The following is a 23,031-nucleotide window of genomic DNA, read 5'->3' as shown; positions in this document are numbered from 1 at the left end:
GCGCATTTGCGCGGCTAGATTTGTCTAATTTTTTTGTGTATCACTTTACATTTTTCCAGTATTCACTCAATTTATTTTGAGATGGTTATGTGCTATTCCACGTGGAATTAAAATCATGGAACTTTGTAGCAAGACGTTGTGTGAAACATAATTTTGCACTCTCTACTATTTTTGTTATTAAAATTGCAGAGGAAGAGTTGGAGTATTGCTCTTTCTACTGGTAATTTCTCTCTTGGGAACTACTATGAATTTAATGTTCCCCTGCATGTCTTTGCACTAAAATTTATATATTTTTTTATACAGATGTTGTTGTCAAAAGATTAATTAAATGTGGCCCGCCAAATAAAAATTATGGGCGGATGAATAAATTTGCATTTTGGTTCATTTCTTTCCACTCATCCTCATTCCCTGTTGTCTACTTATTCTAATCAATTTTCACTCATGTGAAATCGGTATTATGGTTTGAAATTAAACTATGTGTTCTCATGCAGTTATTTTTTCCTTCTCTCTCAAACTATGTGGATTGAATTTAATTGCTATCCATCCAAAGCAATGTATGTAACCAAATTTATTTCGAATATATCTATATATATATCTCGCTCGCTGAATTTTTTTTATCAGCACCTTTCACGGACACTTCAGTGGGATTTTCCTAGGACCTTAGTGTTGCTGAGATAACACAACTTTGATTTGTTTAAATGCATAGATATTGGAATGGATCTGCCAATTATTCTTACCTGAATGTGTATGCCGCTTGTTCGAATTTCCACATATATATATCTGGCTAGCATACCACTTTTCCCACTTTCAGCTGGCGTGACCTCCATATTAGTCATTGCTAGTTCGCATGTATTATGGGCATCGATTGGACTATGTATCAAATAAGATTGCAGAGTTTCCCTAATTTTTTTTATATTCCTTATTATTGCAACCGCTATTTTCCTTATATTAAATTGAAGTAGAAACTTAGTTATTTGGGATTCATAACGATCACATATAGTTTTTTTGGGATATTCCTTTGCTTCTCATTCAAATGTGTGTGCATGTAACAGTGTTGTTTTAATATCAGACATCGTATTTTAATGTAAACATATTTATTTTTCTATGCATGCAATTCCTATAAATTACAGAAAATAATCTAATTGCTAAACCTGTTCTAATGATATTTTAAAGTTCACTTCATATATGAAAAAAAAATATTATACTTAACCCACCTGTTAATTTCATACATGATTAATTTTAGATACCAAGTAGAGGGGGGTGCTTCTCTTGAAGTTGCAGTATTTCTTCATATGAGTAAGTACAGCCGCTTGCAGTTGCATGTATTTCTTCGTATACCTTCCAAACCATGCATTTCCGCATGTTCCTTCAAGAAGAGGAGACCTGACCTGCCTGAGTTGACTTGATGAATTGAGGAGTGCGACAGGAAATTAAATCTGGAGGATGGAGTTGAACCTTAAACTTTTGGGTGTGCTCAGAATATTGGATACCTTGGTGTCATGGCGGCTCGTCAAATCTACTATCCGGCCGCTGTGTTTTCCCGCATAGACCGGGTTGCCATTGATCTAACCATCTCCGGGTCCGCCATCCGCTGACACGCCGCTTCTCACAATATTGGTATCAGAATTGCTGCAGAGGTCGCTACCTAGAAACCTTGTGTGTTCGGCAGTTTGCCAGCGTTTAAATTTGCAAAAGGTCTTACCGTCGTCATCTCAAGCTTGTTGTAGATTTTATGCACGACATGTGTAGGGGACACTTTCATACCCAGATCGGTCAACTCGGCTGCCGTTGTAGTCTTCGATATGCGATTCTGACGTTGTTGAGAAGAGAGAGGAGTCAGCACTCAGCCGTCGAGATGTACGATGTGCATACCCTGCAGAAGTGTTGGCTGGTAATAAGGTTTGATCGATCAGGAGAAAATAACGCAAATCGCGTCAAGAGAAAGCAAACATCTGTCTAAGATATACAACATGTACAACCTGCAAATATGTAGGTTGTACCGTAGCTACATACATGGAGCTGTTAAAGAAAAGATGAATATCATGTGATAGTACGTTCCTAGCTATATATAGGTTGTCTCGATGGTGCAAGTCTTTGATCCGAGCTAGATGTGTGGATTCCGGGCATTTGCGCATTGGTGGTATAGTGTGTGCAGGAGACACCCGAATTAATTTGACACCTAAACCGCTCATGTGCATGAACCTGGAGTATGTCGGCCATAGGACGCCGAGATGGCGGCGGGTCGGCAGGTCGAGGCCATAGCTTTGTTTTCCTTTGGATGGAAGAAGGGTCTGTGACTTTGTGCACCTAGCAAGTTGAAACCAAAAAACAGACGAACATACATGATTTAGAAAAAAGATCTATTCCCAATCTTACAAAAGGTGCCTCGTGAGTCTAAGAAGAGAATCTGACCTTACCGATAGAGGATGCCATGCATCTAGCTAGTTGAATCTATGATTTCGTGCTTGATCTAGCACTTGAACGTGCGGGCCGGCTCCTGTGGTGTCTTGCCGCCGTCGAGTCTTCGCGAGCGCTGATTATCTTGTTTGGTTGTAGTGCTGTTAGGAAAGACGCCGTCGATCGTATGACTTCGAAGAGCAGGCACATTAGCTGCCGGCGGAAGAAACAGACTGCAGTATGCATGCACAAAGAGAAAACAACTCTGGGTATATGATTAGTAGGAATTAGAAAAAACACTGTGATAAACGTTGCCGAACTAATCTACAATCTGGCACGCGTTACCTGCCTTTATTCGCTGGACTTCCCCAATATGGCCACCTGCGGCAGAAGATTTGTTTCCAACAATCATATTGGATGCCATGCTGGCCTACGGAATTGATGGAAAAGGAGCGATCTGGAGGGCGGATGCCATGCGTGGGAGGTTGAAGAAAGTAGCGATCGAGGGTGCATGATGTTTGTTTTTCTTTCTCAACGTGAAGAGATAAATCACTTCTTATGTGCCATCGCCAAATAGATACAGTTTTTATCGTGAGATTTAAATGGAGCCATGGAAGTTTTTTTTTCCATCGTACGTAATATTCCTAGTGCAAGATCAATCTAAGCCGTTCCTATTTCTAAACATTAGTTTGGCAGATCCCTACCGTTGGTTGGTTATTGTTTTAATAATATAATAGATGGACCGGGGTCCACAGTTCACTAGAGGCGTCTCTCCCATAAGATACATAGCATGTTGGGTGAACAAATTACAGTTGGGCAATTGACAAATAAAGAGGGCATGACCATGCACATACATGATATGATGAGTATTGTGAGATTTAATTGGGCATTACGACAAAGTACATAGACCGCTATCCAGCATGCATCTATGCCTAAAAAGTCCACCTTCAGGTTATCATCCGAACCCCTTCCAGTATCAAGTTGCAAACAACAGACAATTGCATTAAGTATGGTGCGTAATGTAATCAACAACTACATCCTTAGACATAGCATCGATGTTTTATCCCTAGTGGCAACAGCACATCCACAACCTTAGAACTTTCTGTCACTGTCCCAGATTTAATGGAGGCATGAACCCACTATCGACCATAAATACTCCCTCTTGGAGTTAAAAGCAAAAACTTGGCCAGAGCCTCTACTAGTAATGGAGAGCATGCAAGATCATAAACAACATATAGATAATAGATTGATAATCATCATAGCATAGTGTTCTCTATTCATCGGATCCCAACAAACACAACATATAGCATTACAGATAGATGATCTTGATCATGTTAGGCAGCTCACAAGATCCAACAATGAAGCACAATTAGGAGAAGACGACCATCTAGCTACTGCTATGGACCCATAGTCCAGGGGTGAACTACTCACTCATCACTCCGGAGGCTACCATGGCGGTGAAGAGTCCTCCGGGAGATGATTCCCCTCTCCGGCAGGGTGCCGGAGGCGATCTCCTGAATCCCCCGAGATGGGATTGGCGGCGGCGACGTCTCTGGAAGGTTTTCCGTATCGTGGCTCTCGGTACTGGAGTTATTATTGACGAAGGCTTAAGTAGGCGGAGGAGATAGGTCAGGGGGCGCCACGAGGGCCCCACACAGCAGGCCGGCGCGGCCAGGGCTTGGGCCGCGCCGCCCTAGCGTGTGGGCGCCTCGTCGCCCCACTTCATTTTCTCCCCGGTGTTCTGGAAGCTTCGTGGAAAAATAAGATCCTCGGCGTTGATTTCGTCCAATTCCGAGAATATTTCCTTACTAGGATTTCTGAAACCAAAAATAGCAGAAAACAGCAACTGGCTCTTCGGCATCTCGTTAATAGGTTAGTGCCGGAAAATGCATAAATATGACATAAAGTATGCATAAAACATGTACATATCATCAATAAAGTAGCATGGAACATAAGAAATTATCGATACGTTGGAGACGTATCAGCATCCCCAAGCTTAGTTCCTGCTCGTCCCGTGTAGATAAATGATAACAAAGATAATTTCTGGAGTGACATGCCATCATAATCTTGATCAATACTATTGTAAGCACATGTAATGAATGCAGCGATCAAAGCAATGGTAAATGTAATGAGTAAACAAATGAATCATATAGCAAAGACTTTTCATGAATAGTACTTTCAAGACAAGCATCAATAAGTCTTGCATAAGAGTTAACTCATAAAGCAATAATTTCAAAGTAAAGGCATTGAAGCAACACAAAGGAAGATTAAGTTTCAGCGGTTGCTTTCAACTTGTAACATGTATATCTCATGGATATTGTCAACATAAAGTAATATAACAAGTGCAATAAGCAAGTATGTAGGAATCAATGCACAGTTCACACAAGTGTTTGCTTCTTGAGATGGAGAGAAATAGGTGAACTGACTCAACATAAAAGTAAAAGAAAGGCCCTTCGCAGAGGGAAGCATTGATTGCTATATTTGTGCTAGAGCTTTGGTTTTGAAAACAAGAAACAATTTTGTCAACGGTAGTAATAAAGCATATGCATCATGTAAATTATATCCTACAAGTTGCAAGCCTCATGCATAGTATATTAATAGTGCCCGCACCTTGTCCTAATTAGCTCGGATTACCTGGATTATCACCGCAATACATATGTTTTAACCAAGTGTCACAAAGGGGTACCTCTATGCCGCCTATACAAAGGTCTAAGGAGAAAGCTCGCATTGGATTTCTCGCTTTTGATTATTCTCAACTTAGACATCCATACCGGGACAACATAGACAACAGATAATGGACTCCTCTTTAATGCTTAAGCATTCAACAACAACTAATTTTCTCATATGAGATTGAGGATATTTGTCCAAAACTGAAACTTCCACCATGGATCATGGCTTTAGTTAGCGGCCCAATGTTCTTCTCTAACAGTATGCATGCTCAAACCATTCAACTCATGGTAAATCGCCCTTACTTCAGACAAGACGGACATGCATAGCAACTCACATGATATTCAACAAAGAGTAGTTGATGGCGTCCCCAGGAACATGGTTATCGCACAACAAGCAACTTAATAAGAGATAAAATGCATAAGTACATATTCAATACCACAATTTGTCCCATGAGCTATATATTGCAAAGGTAAAGAATGGAAATTTTAAAGATAGCACTCAAGCAATTTACTTTGGAATGGCGGAGAAATACCATGTAGTAGGTAGGTATGGTGGACACAAATGGCATAGTGGTTGGCTCAAGGATTTTGGATGCATGAGAAGTATTCCCTCTCGGTACAAGGCTTAGGCTAGCAAGGTTATTTGAAACAAACACAAGTATGACCCGGTGCAGCAAAACTCACATAAAAGACATATTGTAAACATTATAAGACTCTACACTGTCTTCCTTGTTGTTCGACCCTTACTAGAAATTATCTAGACCCTAGAGAGACCAATTATGCAAACCAAATTTTAGCAAGCTCTATGCATTTCTTCATTAATAGGTGCAAAGTATATGATGCAAGAGCTTAAACATGAGCACAACAATTGCCAAGTATCAAATTATTCAAGACATTCTACCAATTACTACATGTAGCATTTCCCGTTTCCAACCATATAACAATTTAACGAAGAAGATTCAACCTTCGCCATGAACATTATGAGTAAAGCCTAAGGACATATTTGTCCATATGCAACAGCGGAGCGTGTCTCTCTCCCACACAATGAATGCTAGGATCCATTTTATTCAAACAAAACAAAAACAAAAAACAAACCGACGCTCCAAGCAAAGCACATAAGATGTGATGGAATAAAAATATAGTTTCACTAGAGGAACCTGATAATGTTGTCGATGAAGAAGGGGATGCCTTGGGCATTGATGCGTGTGGTTGACGTATTGTCTTTCCGTTCGACACGCGTCTGTTGGGAACCCCAAGAGGAAGGTGTGATGCGTACAGCGGCAAGTTTCCCTCAGTAAGAAACCAAGGTTTATCGAACCAGTAGGAGTCAAGAAGCACGTGAAGGTTGATGGCGGCGAGATGTAGTGCGGCGCAACACCAGGGATTCCGGCGCCAACGTGGAACCTGCACAACACAACCAAAGTACTTTGCCCCAACGAAACAGCGAGGTTGTCAATCTCACCGGCTTGCTGTAACAAAGGATTAGATGTATAGTGTGGAAGATGATTGTTTACAGAAAACAGTAGAACGAGTATTGCAGTAGATTGTATTTCAGTATAGAGAATTGGACCGGGGTCCACAGTTCACTAGAGGTGTCTCTCCCATAAGATAAATAGCATGTTGGGTGAACAAATTACAGTTGGGCAATTGACAAATAGAGAGGGCATGACCATGCACATACATATTATGATGAGTATAGTGAGATTTAATTGGGCATTACGACAAAGTACATAGACCGCTATCCAGCATGCATCTATGCCTAAAAAGTCCACCTTCAGGTTATCATCCGAACCCCTTCCATTATTAAGTTGCTAACAACAGACAATTGCATTAAGTATTGCGCGTAATGTAATCAATAACTACATCCTCGGACATAGCATCAATGTTTTATCCCTAGTGGCAACAGCACATCCATAACCTTAGAGGTTCTTGTCACTCCTCCAGATTCATGGAGACATGAACCCACTATCGAGCATAAATACCCCCTCTTGGAGTTACTAGCAAAAACTTGGCCAGAGCCTCTACTAATAACGGAGAGCATGCAAGATCATAAACAACACATAGATATAAATTGATAATCAACATAACATAGTATTCTCTATTCATCGGATCCCAACAAACACAACATATAGCATTACAGATAGATGATCTTGATCATGTTCGGCAGCTACAAGACCCGACAATTAAGCATAATGAGGAGAAGACAACCATCTAGCTACTGCTATGGACCCATAGTCCAGGGGTAGACTACTCACTCGTCACTCCGGAGGCGACCATGGCGGTGTAGAGTCCTCCGGGAGATGAATCCCCTCTCCGGCAGGGTGCCGGAGGCGATCTCCTGAATCCCCCGAGATGGGATTGGCGGCGGCGGCGTCTCTGGAAGGTTTTCCGTATCGTGGCTCTCGGTACTGGGGGTTTCGCAACGAAGGCTATTTGTAGGCTGAAGGGCAGGTCAAGGGGCGTCGCGAGGGGCCCAGGAGACAGGTCGGCACGGCCAAGGGTGGGGCCGCGCCGCCCTACCTCGTGGCCACCTCGTGGCCCCACTTCGTTGACTCTTCGGTCTTCTGGAAGCTTCGTGTGAAAATAGGCCCCTGGGCGTTGATTTCGTCCAATTCCGAGAATATTTCGTTACTAGGATTTCTGAAACCAAAAACAGCAGAAAACAGCAACTGGCTCTTCGGCATCTTGTTAATAGGTTAGTTCCAGAAAATGCATAAATATGACATAAAGTGTGCATAAAACATGTAGATATCATCAATAATGTGGCATGGAACATAAGAAATTATCGATACGTCGGAGACGTATCAGCATCCCCAAGCTTAGTTTCTGCTCGTCCCGAGCAGGTAAACGATAACAAAGATAATTTCTGGAGTGACATGCCATCATAACCTTGATCATACTATTGTAAGCATATGTAATGAATGCAGCGATCAAAACAATGTAAATGACATGAGTAAACAAGTGAATCATATAGCAAAGACTTTTCATGAATAGTACTTCAAGACAAGCATCAATAAGTCTTGCATAAGAGTTAACTCATAAAGCAATAATTCAAAGTAAAGATATTGAAGCAACACAAGGAAGATGAAGTTTTAGCGGTTGCTTTCAACTTATAACATGTATATCTCATGGATATTATCAATGCAAAGTAGTATAACAAGTGCAATATGCAAGTATGTAGGAATCAATGCACAGTTCACACAAGTGTTTGCTTCTTGAGGTGGAGAGAAATAGGTGAACTGACTCAACAATAAAAGTAAAAGAATGGTCCTTCAAAGAGGAAAGCATCGATTGCTATATTTGTGCTAGAGCTTTGGTTTTGAAAACAAGAAACAATTTTGTCAACGGTAGTAATAAAGCATATGTGTTATGTAAATTATATCTTACAAGTTGCAAGCCTCATGCATAGTATACTAATAGTGCCCGCACCTTGTCCTAATTAGCTTGGATTACCGGGATAATCGCAATGCACATGTTTTAACCAAGTGTCACAAAGGGGTACCTCTATGCCGCCTGTACAAAGGTCTAAGGAGAAAGCTCGCATTGGATTTCTCGCTATTGATTATTCTCAACTTAGACATCCATACCGGGACAACATAGACAACAGATAATGGACTCCTCTTTTATGCATAAGCATGTAGCAACAATTAATTTTCTCATATGAGATTGAGGATATATGTCCAAAACTGAAACTTCCACCATGGATCATGGCTTTAGTTAGCGGCCCAATGTTCTTCTCTAACAATATGCATGCTCTAACCATAAAGGTGGTAAATCTCCCTTACTTCAGACAAGACGGATATGCATAGCAACTCACATGATATTCAACAAAGAGTAATTGATGGCGTCCCCAGGAACATGGTTATCGCACAACAAGCAACTTAATAAGAGATAAAGTGCATAAGTACATATTCAATACTACAATAGTTTTTAGGCTATTTGTCCCATGAGCTATATATTGTAAAGGTAGAGGATAGAAATTTAAAGGTAGCACTCAAGCAATTTACTTTGGAATGGCAGAGAAATACCATGTAGTAGGTAGGTATGGTGGACACAAATGGCATAGTGGTTGGCTCAAGTATTTTGGATGCATGAGAAGTATTCCCTCTCGATACAAGGTTTAGGCTAGCAAGGCTATTTGAAACAAACACAAGGATGAACCGGTGCAGCAAAACTCACATAAAAGACATATTGTAAACATTATAAGACTCTACACCGTCTTCCTTGTTGTTCAAACTCAATACTAGAAATTATCTAGACCTTAGAGAGACCAATTATGCAAACCAAATTTTAGCATGCTCTATGTATTTCTTCATTAATAGGTGCAAAGTATATGATGCAAGAGCTTAAACATGAGCACAACTATTGCCAAGTATCACATTATCCAAGACATTTTAGCAATTACTACATGTAGCATTTTCCAATTCCAACCATATAACAATTTAACGAAGAAGAAACTTCGCCATGAATATTATGAGTAGAGCCTAAGGACATACTTGTCCATATGCAACAGCGGAGCGTGTCTCTCTCCCACACAAAGAATGCTAGGATCCATTTTATTCAAACAAAACAAAAACAAAACAAACCGACGCTCCAAGCAAAGCACATAAGATGTGATGGAATAAAAATATAGTTTCAGCGGAGGAACCTGATAATGTTGTCGATGAAGAAGGGGATGCCTTGGGCATCCCCAAACTTATACGCTTGAGTCTTCTTGATATATGCAGGGGTGAACCACCGGGGCATCCCCAAGCTTAGAGCTTTCACTCTCCTTGATCATGTTGTATCATCTCCCTCTCTTGATCCTTGAAAACTTCCTCCACACCAAACTCAAAACAACTCATTAGAGAGTTAGTGCACAATCAAAATATACATGTTCAGAGGTGACATAATCATTCTTAACACTTCTGGACATTGCACAAAGCTACTGAAAGTCAATGGAATCGAAATATCCAGCGAACATAGCAAAATAGGCAATGCGAAATAAAAGGCAGAATCTGTCAAAACAGAACAGTTCGTAATGACGAATTTTATTGAGGCACCAGACTTGCTCAAATGAAAATGCTCAAATTGAATGAAAGTTGCGTACATATCTGAGGATCACTCACGTAAATTGGATTAATTTTCTGAGTTACCTACAGAGAATTAGACCCAGATTCGTGACAGCAAAGAAATCTGTTTCTGCGCAGTAATCCAAATCTAGTATGAACCTTACTATCAACGACTTTACTTGGCACAACAAAACACTAAACTAAGATAAGGAGAGGTTGCTACAGTAGTAAACAACTTCCAAGACACAAATATAAAATAAAATTACTGTAGTAAAAACATGGGTTGTCTCCCATAAGCGCTTTTTTTTAACGCCTTTCAGCTAGGCGCAGAAAGTGTGTATCAAGTATTATCAAGAGATGATGCGTTGACATCATAATTTGTTCTAATAATAGAATCAAAAGGTAACTTCATTCTCTTTCTAGGGAAGTGTTCCATACCTTTCTTGAGAGGAAATTGATATTTAATATTACATTCCTTCATATCAATGATAGCACCAACAGTTCGAAGAAAAGGTCTTCCCAATATAATGGGACAAGATGCATTGCATTCAATATCCAAGACAACAAAATCAACGGGGACAAGGTTATTGTTAACGGTAATGCGAACATTATCAACTTTCCCCAAAGGTTTCTTTGTAGAATGATCAGCAAGATTAATATCCAAATAATAATTTTTCAATGGTGGCAAGTCAAGCATATCATAAATTTTCTTAGGCATAACAGAAATACTTGCACCAAGATCACATAAAGCATTACAATCAAAGTCATTGACCTTCATCTTAATGATGGGCTCCCAACCATCCTCTAGCTTCCTAGGAATAGAAGCTTCACGTTCTAGTTTCTCTTCTCTAGCTTTTTTGAGAGCATTTGTAATATGTTTCGTGAAAGCCAAATTTATAGCACTAGCATTAGGACTTTTAGCAAGTTTTTGTAAGAAATTTATAACTTCAGAGATGTGTCAATCATCAAAATTCAAACCATTATAATCTAAAGCAATGGGATCATCATCCCCAATGTTGGAAAAAATTTCAGCAGTTTTATCACAGGCAATTTCAGCAGTTTTAGCAGTTTCAGGCAGTTTTTCGGGCTTTGCATTAGAAGTGGAAACATTGCTAACACCAATTCTTTTATTAGTAATAGTAGGAGGTGCAGCAACTTGTGGAGCATTAGCATTGCTAGTGGTGGTAATAGTCCAAACTTTAGCTATATTATCTTCTTTTTCATTTTCTTCTCTTTCCCACCTAGCACGCAATTCGGCCATCAATCTTATATTCTCATTAATTCTAACTTGGATGGCATTTTCTGTAGTAACAATTTTATTATTAAGATTTTCATTAGGCATAACTTTTGATTTCAAAAGATCAACATCAGCAACAAGACTATCGACTTTAGAAGCAAGTATATCAATTTTCCCAAGTTTTTCTTCAACAGATTTGTTAAAAGCAGTTTGTGTACTAATAAATTCTTTAAGCATAGCTTCAAGTCCAGGGGGTGTGTTCCTATTATTGTTGTAAGAATTCCCATAAGAATTACCATAGCCATTGCCATTATTATAAGGATATGGCCTATAGTTGTTACTAGAATTGTTCCGATAAGCATTGTTGTTGAAATTATTATTTTTAATGTAGTTTACATCAACATGTTCTTCTTGGGCAACCAATGAAGCTAACGGAACATTATTAGGATCAACATTAGTCCTATCATTCACAAGCATAGACATAATAGCATCAATCTTATCACTCAAGGAAGAGGTTTCTTCGACAGAATTTACCTTCTTACCTTGCGGAGCTCTTTCCGTTTGCCATTCAGAGTAATTGATCATCATATTATCAAGAAGCTTTGTTGCTTCGCCAAGAGTGATGGACATAAAGGTACCTCCAGCAGCTGAATCCAATTGGTTCCGCGAAGAAAAATTCAGTCCTGCATAAAAGGTTTGGATGATCATCCAAGTAGTCAGTCCATGGGTTGGGCAATTTTTAACCAAAGATTTCATTCTTTCCCATGCTTGTGCAACATTCTCAGTATCCAATTGTTTAAAATTCATTATGCTACTCCTCAAAGATATAATTTTAGCAGGGGGATAATATCTACCAATAAAAGCATCCTTGCATTTAGTCCATGAATCAATACTATTCTTAGGCAGAGATAGCAACCAATTTTTAGCTCTTCCTCTTAATGAGAAAGGGAACAATTTTAATTTTATAATGTCACCATCTACATCCTTATACTTTTGCATTTCACAAAGTTCAACAAAATTATTAAGATGGGCAGCAGCATCATCAGAACTAACACCAGAAAATTCTCTCGCATAACAAGATTTAGTAAAGCAGGTTTAATTTCAAAGAATTCTGCTGTAGTAGCAGGTGGAGCAATAGGTGTGCATAAGAAATCATTATTATTTGTGGTTGTGAAGTCACACAACTTAGTATTTTCAGGAGTACCCATTTTAGCAGTAGTAAATAAAGCAAACTAGATAAAGTAAATGCAAGTAACTAATTTTTTTGTGTTTTTGATATAGCAAACAAGATAGCAAATAAAGTAAAACTAGGAACTAATTTTTTTGTATTTTGATTTAGTGCAGCAAACAAAGTAGTAAACAAAATAAAGCAAGACAAAAACAAAGTAAAGAGATTGCGATGTGGAGACTCCCCTTGCAGCGTGTCTTGATCTCCCCGGCAACGGCGCCAGAAATTTGCTTGATGCGCGTGGTTGACGTATTGTCTTTCCGTTCGACACGCGTCCGTTGGGAACCCCAAGAGGAAGGTGTGATGCGTACAGCGGCAAGTTTCCCTCAGTAAGAAACCAAGGTTTATCGAACCAGTAGGAGTCAAGAAGCACGTGAAGGTTGATGGCGGCGAGATGTAGTGCGGCGCAACACCAGGGATTCCGGCGCCAACGTGGAACCTGCACAACACAACCAAAGTACTTTGCCCCAACGAAACAGCGAGGTTGTCAATCTCACCGGCTTGCTGTAACAAAGGATTAGATGTATAGTGTGGAAGATGATTGTTTGCAGAAAACAGTAGAATGAGTATTGCAGTAGATTGTATTTCAGTATAGAGAATTGGACCGGGGTCCACAGTTCACTAGAGGTGTCTCTCCCATAAGATAAATAGCATGTTGGGTGAACAAATTACAGTTGGGCAATTGACAAATAGAGAGGGCATGACCATGCACATACATATTATGATGAGTATAGTGAGATTTAATTGGGCATTACGACAAAGTACATAGACCGCTATCCAGCAAGCATGCATCTATGCCTAAAAAGTCCACCTTCAGGTTATCATCCGAACCCCTTCCAGTATTAAGTTGCTAACAACAGACAATTGCATTAAGTATTGCGCGTAATGTAATCAATAACTACATCCTCGGACATAGCATCAATGTTTTATCCCTAGTGGCAACAGCACATCCATAACCTTAGAGGTTCTTGTCACTCCTCCAGATTCACGGAGACATGAACCCACTATCAAGCATAAATACCCCCTCTTGGAGTTACTAGCAAAAACTTGGCCAGAGCCTCTACTAATAACGAAGAGCATGCAAGATCATAAACAACACATAGATATAAATTGATAATCAACATAACATAGTATTCTCTATTCATCGGATCCCAACAAACACAACATATAGCATTACAGATAGATGATCTTGATCATGTTCGGCAGCTCACAAGACCCGACAATTAAGCATAATGAGGAGAAGACAACCATCTAGCTACTGCTATGGACCCATAGTCCAGGGGTAGACTACTCACTCATCACTCCGGAGGCGACCATGGCGGTGTAGAGTCCTCCGGGAGATGAATCCCCTCTCCGGCAGGGTGCCGGAGGCGATCTCCTGAATCCCCCGAGATGGGATTGGCGGCGGCGGCGTCTCTGGAAGGTTTTCCGTATCGTGGCTCTCGGTACTGGGGGTTTCGCAACGAAGGCTATTTGTAGGCGGAAGGGCAGGTCAAGGGGCGTCGCAAGGGGCCCAGGAGACAGGTCGGCGCGGCCAAGGGTGGGGCCGCGCCGCCCTACCTCCTGGCCACCTCGTGGCCCCACTTCGTTGACTCTCCGGTCTTCTGGAAGCTTCGTGTGAAAATAGGCCCCTGTGCGTTGATTTCGTCCAATTCCGAGAATATTTCGTTACTAGGATTTCTGAAACCAAAAACAGCAGAAAACAACAACTGGCTCTTCGGCATCTTGTTAATAGGTTAGTTCCAGAAAATGCATAAATATGACATAAAGTGTGCATAAAACATGTAGATATCATCAATAATGTGGCACGGAACATAAGAAATTATCGATACGTCGGAGACGTATCATGCATCCCCAAGCTTAGACGCTTGAGTATTCTTGAAATATGCAGGGGTGAACCACCGGGGCATCCCCAAGCTTAGAGCTTTCACTTTCCTTGATCATATTGTATCATCTCCCTCTCTTGATCCTTGAAAACTTCCTCCACACCAAACTCAAAACAACTCATTAGAGGGTTAGTGCATAATCAAAATTCACATGTTCAGAGGTGACATAATCATTCTTAACACTTCTGGACATTGCACAAAGCTATTGAAAGTTAATGGAATAGAAAAATCCATCAAGCATAGCAAAACAGGCAATGTGAAATAAAAGGCAGAATCTGTCAAAACAGAACAGTTCGTAAAGACGAATTTCTAAGAGGCACCAGACTTGCTCAAATGAAAATGCTCAAATTGAATGAAAGTTGCGTACATATCTGAGGATCACTCACGTAAATTGGCATAATTTTATGAGTTACCTACAGAGAATTAGGCCCAGATTCATGACAGCAAAGAAATCTGTTTCTGCGCAGTAATCCAAATCTAGTATGAACCTTACTATCAAAGACTTTACTTGGCACAACAATGCAACAAAACTAAGATAAGGAGAGGTTGCTACAGTAGTAACAACTTCCAAGACTCAATTATAAAATAAAAGTGCAGTAGTAAAATCATGGGTTGTCTCCCATAAGCGCTTTTCTTTAACGCCTTTCAGCTAGGCGCAGAAAGTGTGTATCAAGTATTATCAAGAGATGAAGCATCTACAGCGGGGTTTGGAGTTTTCTCAACCATGCATTGTATTTTGGATACATAAGTTTCAGAGGCTCCCTTTTCATTAGTCTTGGGCTTGCTACTCTCATCAAACAAATTTTCAGGAACAAGCCAAGCATAATTATCATCTAGAGCTTCATGCATTGCTAGGAGCTTACAAGGTATTGGTGCTTTAATCTCCCCACCATCATTAACATTATTAGTGTACTTAATTCTATCCATATCCATCTTTTTAAGTGTTCTTTTAAAATCGGTGAACATATCAAGCCTCTTATGCTTAATAAAAACCTTTCTAGCTTCTTTGGCTATATCCTCAAATTCTCGCACTAGGACTTTTAAAACAAAATCTCTCTTTTCTCCCCTCTCCATATCAGAAAGTGTAAGAAACATGTGTTGTATCATGGGGTTGAGACTAATAAATCTAGCTTCCATCATGCGTACCAAACAAACAGAGGCATCTTCATAAGTAGGGACAGCTTTTGCCAGGGGTATATCTTTAAGATCTTCGTGCATACTAACATGGGTGAAAAATTCTTCTATATTATCTCTTCCAATTATAGACCCTTGTCCCACATGTATATCTTTTAAAGTAAAATTAGGAGGAAACATGATGAAGTAAGTAAAGCAAATGCAAGTAACTAATTTTTTTGTGTTTTTAATATAGCGAACAAGATTGCAAATAAAGTAAAACTAGCAACTAATTTTTTTGTGTTTTGATATAATGCAGCAAACAAAGTACTAAATAAAATAAAGCAAGACAAAAACAAAGTAAAGAGATTGGAGGTGGAGACTCCCCTTGCAGCGTGTCTTGATCTCCCCGGCAACGGCGCCAGAAAAAGAGCTTGATACGCGTACAGCACGCGTCCGTTGGGAACCCCAAGAGGAAGGTGTGATGCGTACAGCGGCAAGTTTTCCCTCAGTAAGAAACCAAGGTTTACCGAACCAGTAGGAGCCAAGAAGCACGTTGAAGGTTGATGGCGGCGGAGTGTAGTGCGGCGCAACACCAGGGATTCCGGCGCCAACGTGGAACCTGCACAACACAACCAAATTACTTTGCCCCAACGTGACAGTGAGGTTGTTAATCTCACCGGCTTGCTGTAACAAAGGATTAGATGTATAGTGTGGATGATGATGTTTGCAGAAAACAGTAGAACAAGTGTTGCAGTAGATTGTATTCAATTAAAAGAATGGACCGGGGTCCACAGTTCACTAGAGGCGTCTCTCCCATAAGATAAATATCATGTTGGGTGAAGAAATTACAGTTGGGCAATTGACAAATAAAGAGGGCATGACCATGCACATACATGATATGATGAGTATTGTGAGAATACTTTTTTTACCCCTGGACACACGTGTAATTCATGAAACCAATTCTCTCACCATCCAACGGCGCGGCGCTTCACTGGCGTGACATAAATAGTCTTCTTCTTTCTCAGAAATCCCCTTCACTGCGCCGCGCTCATATCCCCTCTCTGTAAAAAAACCTCCACTGCAACCAAAAAAGCTCCTGCGCTCATCCGCATCCTCAATTTCTCCAACGCCATTGTTGATGCCACTGCGTGCAAGGCTCACAAGGCACGCCATCCCCGAAGCAAGCATGGTGACACAATATCTGGAGGTGTCCGAGTGGGAGAGATCTAAGATCTCAAATCAAGACGCGAACTTGATGAAGAAGCTTGGCTTGACGAAGAAAGAGGGGGCGCTGATCTTCCCCAGTGAAGAAAGCTTTCCGTCGCCCCCATCCAATATCGGGTAACCTTCGTTGACCACCTCATCCGTGACCTCTCCGCCCCTATCCATGAATTTCTTCGTGGATTGCTTTTCGTGTATGGGCTGCAGCTGCACCAGCTGACTCCCAATTCTATCCTCCATATTTCTATCTTTATCACCCTCTGTGAGTGCTTTCTCGGGACCCAACCGAATTGGGCCCTGTGGAAACGCATTTTCTGCATTCACCGCAATAGCTCCCACAACATCGCCTACAATATAGGTGGTGTTGTTATCTGTGTCCGTCCTGACGTCGATTATTTCGACGTCAAATTCCCCGACTCCGTCCAAGGGTGGCGCAGGAGATGGTTATATGTCCGCGAGGAATGCTCCGACTCGATGGAATACAACATCGCGCCCTTTGATGGCAGCGCAAAAATTCTTCGACGCCGATCCTGGGATGCAGAAGCCACCGAAGAAGAAAAAACGACGATAGATGCACTGATAAAGCGCATCCACGAGCTGCAGATTACCCGAGGCAAAGAGTTATCGGGTATTCAAATTACTGCGGATTTCCTTAGGATTAGAGTGCAGCCTCTGCAGGCTCGCAAAAACCCTTTGTGGATGTATGCTGGCGATAAAGACGTCGATCGCATATCCGAAGATCTCTCTGTGAAGGATTTGGAGAAGCTCGTCCGACGTGTTTCATCTCTAAGCAAGAAAGATTCATTTCCATCTTCTTGCCGAGTAGAGCCGTTTAGTAGCACCAATCCCCTTCCCAAGGTAAATGACCTGTGTAACATCCCTGTTTTGCTAAACATAATTAGGAGTTGTTTTGTGCATCATGAGCATCATGTAATTTGCATTAAGAAAAATTTGCAAATAAATTGAAGTGGAAACCCTAGATTTATGCAAGTCTTTCTCTATTTGAAATGTGTTCACATGTTTGAAAACCTCAAAATAAAAATGTGTGGACTTTCAACTTTTATTAGGAAGGCCACTAAATATTTTCTATAAAGTTTGCAGTTATTTTGAATCTCTCAAAAGGTTGCAAAAATAGAAAATGATATGGAAATATGGCCTGTTTTTAAATTTCCCCGGAAATTTCCAAGACATAGGGGGTTTTCTGAAAAACCACCCCTTGTCTTCTACCTACAGCCACACAGGCTCCTGCCTGTCGCCGCCTGCGTCGTCGATCCCCGAAGGGATTCGCGCCGCCGCTCGCCGCCCCTGGGCGGGGATAAGCCTCCACGACGCCCTGCCCTCTCCCCTCACTCACCTTCCCTTCCTCGCTCACTCGCGGAGCTCTCCTGAAACCCTAGCACGGCCGCCGTTCAGCACCGCCGCTGCCGGCCGCCCGAAGCTCCGGCGAGCATCCTGGAGTCTTTGCCTTGTCAGGTGCTACCTCCACACCGAAGGAATCGACGCGGGTGGCCAGGAATCGACGCCGCCGTCCGCGTCTTCCTGAACGTCGGCTGGCCGTGTCATCGCTATCTGACCTCTCCGGCCACTCCATGGCGTTCATGGTGAGCAGTCAGTTCTCCCGAGCTTATCTGTTCTCTCTCTCTCGATCAGGTATAACTGGTAATGACCACTTCATATTCAGAATCATCTTCGTACAGAAGTTTCCGTTGTTTGCTACTCGCTGTTGGTTTAGAGGCAAACCAGTTTGGTACGTGTGTATGTAAGCCTAGAAGATGCACACACAAACATCAGTTTCTAAACACATACTCCGGTTTGTAATCACGCATATGTTGCTGTTAGTAATCCTGGCCAGAGATAGAAGAAGGTTCAGCTTTACATGCTCCTGGCCTGCAAATACGTATCAGATCATAGTGTTTGTCATGGCAGCTAGTACACCTTCTGTAGAAACTAAAGTTCGGCTACACACACTTTTCGTGTGAGCACTTGTTCCTGTCAATATGATCTGCTAGTACCATATTTCTGAGTGATGTTTAATACAACTTCAGGACTGGTCGTCAATCTCTGAAAAAAAAAAATAGTAAAAACACACTCTAAACTTAGACTTGCTGCAGCGTTACTCTGTATATAGTTATCCTAGCTAGTTTCAGGATGTCAGGTTAGCTACAGCCATGCCTTCTGGAAGTGACGTTTTCACTAAGTTCAGCACAGCCTCGGCATGTGTAGTCGAGTCCAGACTAAACCATGTCGCTTACTGGTTTCTGAGCTGAGAGGAGTACCTAGTAGCTGCCTTCTTTGAAACTCGTTCCCCCCTGTTGCAGGAATTTCAGGAAATGTGAAACCTGATAAAATCCATAAGTAATTCATACTTTAACCGAAAATTACAAACCAGATATCATAATGTTCAGAAAAGTGAAACCTACCTATTTAAGTTATTATCATGCATTTTTGAACAACTTCAATTAACAATTTTGTTAGAATAACGAAATACCACTTTATGGAAGTCATCGAAATGCAATGTTTTTATGCACTTGAATTCCATTTAAATTGATGATGTATTAGGGTTAGTTTCCATACCTTTAACATGTCATATCATCATCCTTGTATGAGCATTGCATCGATGCCACGTGTTGATTGTTTTACCTTTCCGGTATTTGCTTCTTCGCGATCGATAGAGTACGAGTCCGAGACGATGAAGATCAACAACACCGAAGATCAATAATTGTCCACCGACGAACAAGTCAAGCATGGGATCTTCGAAGATCCACTTCATTTTTGTCAGGGACAAAGGCAAGCCCTAGCCTGGTTCATACAAGTTTTACAAATGCTTTTACTCTGGTTTCTACATATTGCATACGGTTCAACTGTCTTTTATCGATAGATAGAGTTACCCTATCTATTGCATGTTTCACCCTTGTAGCCTCAAATACACGATCCACTGCTCCTAGCATAACTAGGTTTGGCATGTGTGCGTCGCGAGAGCCTTTATCTCTTTATGCTTAGCCATGCTTAGTTTCTTACGCTATTTACTCCGGTCTTCGGACTGGAGCCATACAATGAAATGAAACTAGCATGACAGGTTGACGTGGTAAGTATAGAGCTGTTGATAAACATGATTAAAGGCTCAGACGAGAGGCCATATTGGGATGTGGTGGGTTGTTTCGTTTCTGCCGACCCTAGGAACCGAGTTCTCGCCTCTTGAACCAAGACTGAGCGTACAACCATACGAGGCCCTATTATGGTACCCTCTCGACTCACTAACTTGCCTAGTAGATTCCATGAGTCACATAGTTTGCGCGTTACCTGGATATATGCATTGCATTTTTGCTTGGGGGAAAAGGTACATAACAGGCAGGTAAGCGTGGTCGTGGTGGCTAGGGGTTGCGGCCTCTGGGGAAACCCACCTCGGCTCACATCGTTAAGGACCGACTTCGGGAATTGACCCGTTACGGCGGAACAATCCTTAGCGCGTGACTCATGGTCTCAGCGACAGCAAGGTAAAGGTCGTGGTCGACCACCCTCTGCCAGCTCTCCAAGGAAGAGAGCTAATAGCTTGGCATTAAGAGTCGGTTGGCACGTGTGGGTAAAGTTGTGCACCCCTGCAGGGTTAAATCTTTTCGAAAAGCCGTGTCCACGGTTACGGACGACTTGGGAATGGATTCTGTGATCATAGACAACTTGAACCTAATCGTAAAACTTGGCAATCAATGTGTGTTTACGAATACCTTCTCCGGGTGTTGAGGGGGTAATCCGAGGATAGTGGTTCTAGATGATGAAGATTGGTGGATACAATATGATGATCAATAGAGATAGAGTTGTCGCTCTCTTTTCCCCTTTCAAAGGTTCTGAGTAGTCGAGCTTCTTCTCCCTCTTGTTTGTTAAAGGAAAACTAGCTTTACGCAAAAGAAGCTCCACAGAAAGCCCGCATACCCGCTTTGCTAAAAGGTTGTACTAAGTCTTGCTGAGTCCCTGTACTCAGCTTTGCATGCTTTTGTTTCAAAAGAAGTCGCTCCAACAGATGGTGGTTTCTAGTCGACATCGACGAGTAGCTTGGGGTTCCCAGGTGGCAGCCTGGAATCTATGGGCTGGGACGTCGCCGTTATGCTCCTGGCCTCTTAGGCCTTTTGCTATCTTGCTATGTCTAATAGCATAACTTCGCTTTCGTTGATTGATGTATGCCAGGTCAGTGACCTCTGTTTGTAATACTTTGGTTCTTCGCTCAGTTATGAGCTTGTATTACCTTTTGAGTCGTAGAGTCACTGTTGTGTTACCGATTCTCTCACTGTAGTCTCTCGAGCTCTAGGTTAGGCTTATGTCAGACGAAGATCTGGTATTTGTCTAACCCTGATCCCGGGGGTGCCACAACCTGTCCTCTCGCAATTTTGTTCTTTCGACTACTATCTTGCATAAATTGTCTTCTTTATTGTTTCGACTACTTTTTTGCTGAACTTTTCTGTTGATGATTTTCTTCTTTAGAAACGCCAAGTTTTGTCCTCTCTGCCTCCCCTTCCTGAAGGTGGGGAGGTTGATGAACGTACCGTCGTTACTGACGACGCGAAGGGTACTTCTCGCCCTAAGAGCGAAGTCATAGGATCCCAAAAATCCGCGGCTTCCTCTGAAAGAGAGACTGAATCCGACGCTTCCGAGTCGGTGCACTCTCTCCCTTCCGCTGCTTCCCCAAGGAATAGGAGAAAGAGGGGTGATGTCGAGGACTCCGGCACCTCCAAACCCGGTGGATCACCTGCCGAAGAAACTGCTCCCGAGGAGGAGGAAGCCTTCAATCCTTACGAGGAAGCCCTCGTTAGCTCGTAAGCTACCCTGCCTTGTTTTTCTTTTTTGCATACTACTTGTGCATTTTCTCATACTATCTTTTGTGGACAGTGACGAAGAAGAAGAACCTGATGCCAATGTGACTGCTCCCACGAGCACGTCGCAAACTTTGGTTCTTTCGGAAACTCGTCGCGCAGCGAAGGGAACTTCGCCTCCTCAACAAGATCTGGAAATGTCGACTCCTGCCACCAGCCCCCGAGCCCCCACGCCAAAGAGAGCGAGGATTGAACTTGGCAAAGAACCGGGCCTCTTGGCCGGGAGCTCGACTCCTCCTCATTTGGATGACGTAAGTATCCTTGCGACTATTTTACCTTCTCTCGACTTTTTCTCTTCTTAACCTTTCTCGCAACTTTCTTTTTTGATCAGCCTCTGATGAGGGAATTCATTCGCCTTGGTACTCAATTCATTGGGTACCGCGATACTGTAGATAATTTGAAAGGTACACTTTTCTATTGTCTTTATTTTTCATGCAATGATCTATCTTGCTGTATATCTTTAACACCTCTACCACGTTCCCTTCCTCCAGAGGCTCTTGCCAAAGCTAACAAGTGAGCCGATGACTTCGCCAGCAAGCTTGAACAGAGTGAGAAAGCTCGCGAGAAGGTTGATACGTCTCAAACGTATCTATAATTTCTTATGTTCCATGCTAGTTTTATGACAATACTCACATGTTTAATATACACTTTATATCATTTATACGCTTTTTCCGGCACTAACCTATTAACAAGATGCCAAAGAGCCAGTTCATGTTTTGTGCTGTTTTTGGTTTCATAAATCCTACACAGGAAATATTCTCGGAATTGGACGAAACGAAAGCCCAGGGTCTTATTTTTCCACGGAGCTTCCAGAAGACCGAAGAGGATACGAAGTGGGGCCACGGGGCGTCCTCACCATAGGGCGGCGCGGCCAAGGAGGGGCCTGCGCCGGCCTATGGGGTGGGGCCCCCGTGCCCCCCGACTCTGCCCTTCCGCCTACTTATACTCTCTGTCGAGAAAACCCTATTACCGAGAGCCATGATACGAGAAAACATACTGAGACGCCGCCGCCGCCAATCCCATCTCGGGGGATTCAGGAGATCACCTCCGGCACCCTGCCGGAGAGGGGAATCATCACCCGGAGGACTCTACATCACCATGATCGCCTCCGGACTGATGTGTGAGTAGTTCATCCTTGGACTATGGGTCCATAGCAGTAGCTACATGGTTGTCTTCTCCTCATGTGCTATCATGTTTAGATCTTGTGAGCTGTCTATCATGATCAAGATCGTCTATTTGTAATGCTACATGTTGTGTTTGTTGGGATCCGATGAATATGGAATACTATGTCAAGTAGATTATTGATCTATCATATATGTGTTTTTTATGATCTTGCATGCTCTCCGTTGCTAGTAGAGGCTCTG

General features: G+C 42.0%; 1 protein-coding gene across 1 annotated transcript; it reads left to right on the top strand.

Moving 5' to 3' along the window:
- The first annotated feature begins 18,012 nt into the window (after window positions 1-18,012).
- LOC127326131 (uncharacterized) lies at window positions 18,013-22,999 on the top strand. Its single transcript, XM_051352990.2, has 5 exons — window positions 18,013-18,406; window positions 21,279-21,610; window positions 21,684-21,918; window positions 21,999-22,071; window positions 22,159-22,999. The coding sequence occupies exons 1-5, from the start codon at window positions 18,395-18,397 to the stop codon at window positions 22,182-22,184; spliced, it is 678 nt and encodes a 225-aa protein (XP_051208950.1). The 5' UTR covers window positions 18,013-18,394; the 3' UTR covers window positions 22,185-22,999.
- The last annotated feature ends 32 nt before the right edge of the window (window positions 23,000-23,031 follow it).

This window comes from Lolium perenne, chromosome 4 (genome assembly GCF_019359855.2).
Source record: "Lolium perenne isolate Kyuss_39 chromosome 4, Kyuss_2.0, whole genome shotgun sequence".
NCBI classification, from domain to species: domain Eukaryota; kingdom Viridiplantae; phylum Streptophyta; class Magnoliopsida; order Poales; family Poaceae; genus Lolium; species Lolium perenne.
This window is presented reverse-complemented; position numbering and strand designations above follow the sequence as displayed.

Excerpts from the sequence above, each read along its gene's own strand:
- LOC127326131 (XM_051352990.2), top strand. Across the intron at positions 21,611-21,683 it reads GAGGAAGCCCTCGTTAGCTC|TGACGAAGAAGAAGAACCTG; the intron begins GTAAGCTACCCT and ends TTTTGTGGACAG. Across the intron at positions 21,919-21,998 it reads CTCCTCCTCATTTGGATGAC|CCTCTGATGAGGGAATTCAT; the intron begins GTAAGTATCCTT and ends TTTTTTGATCAG.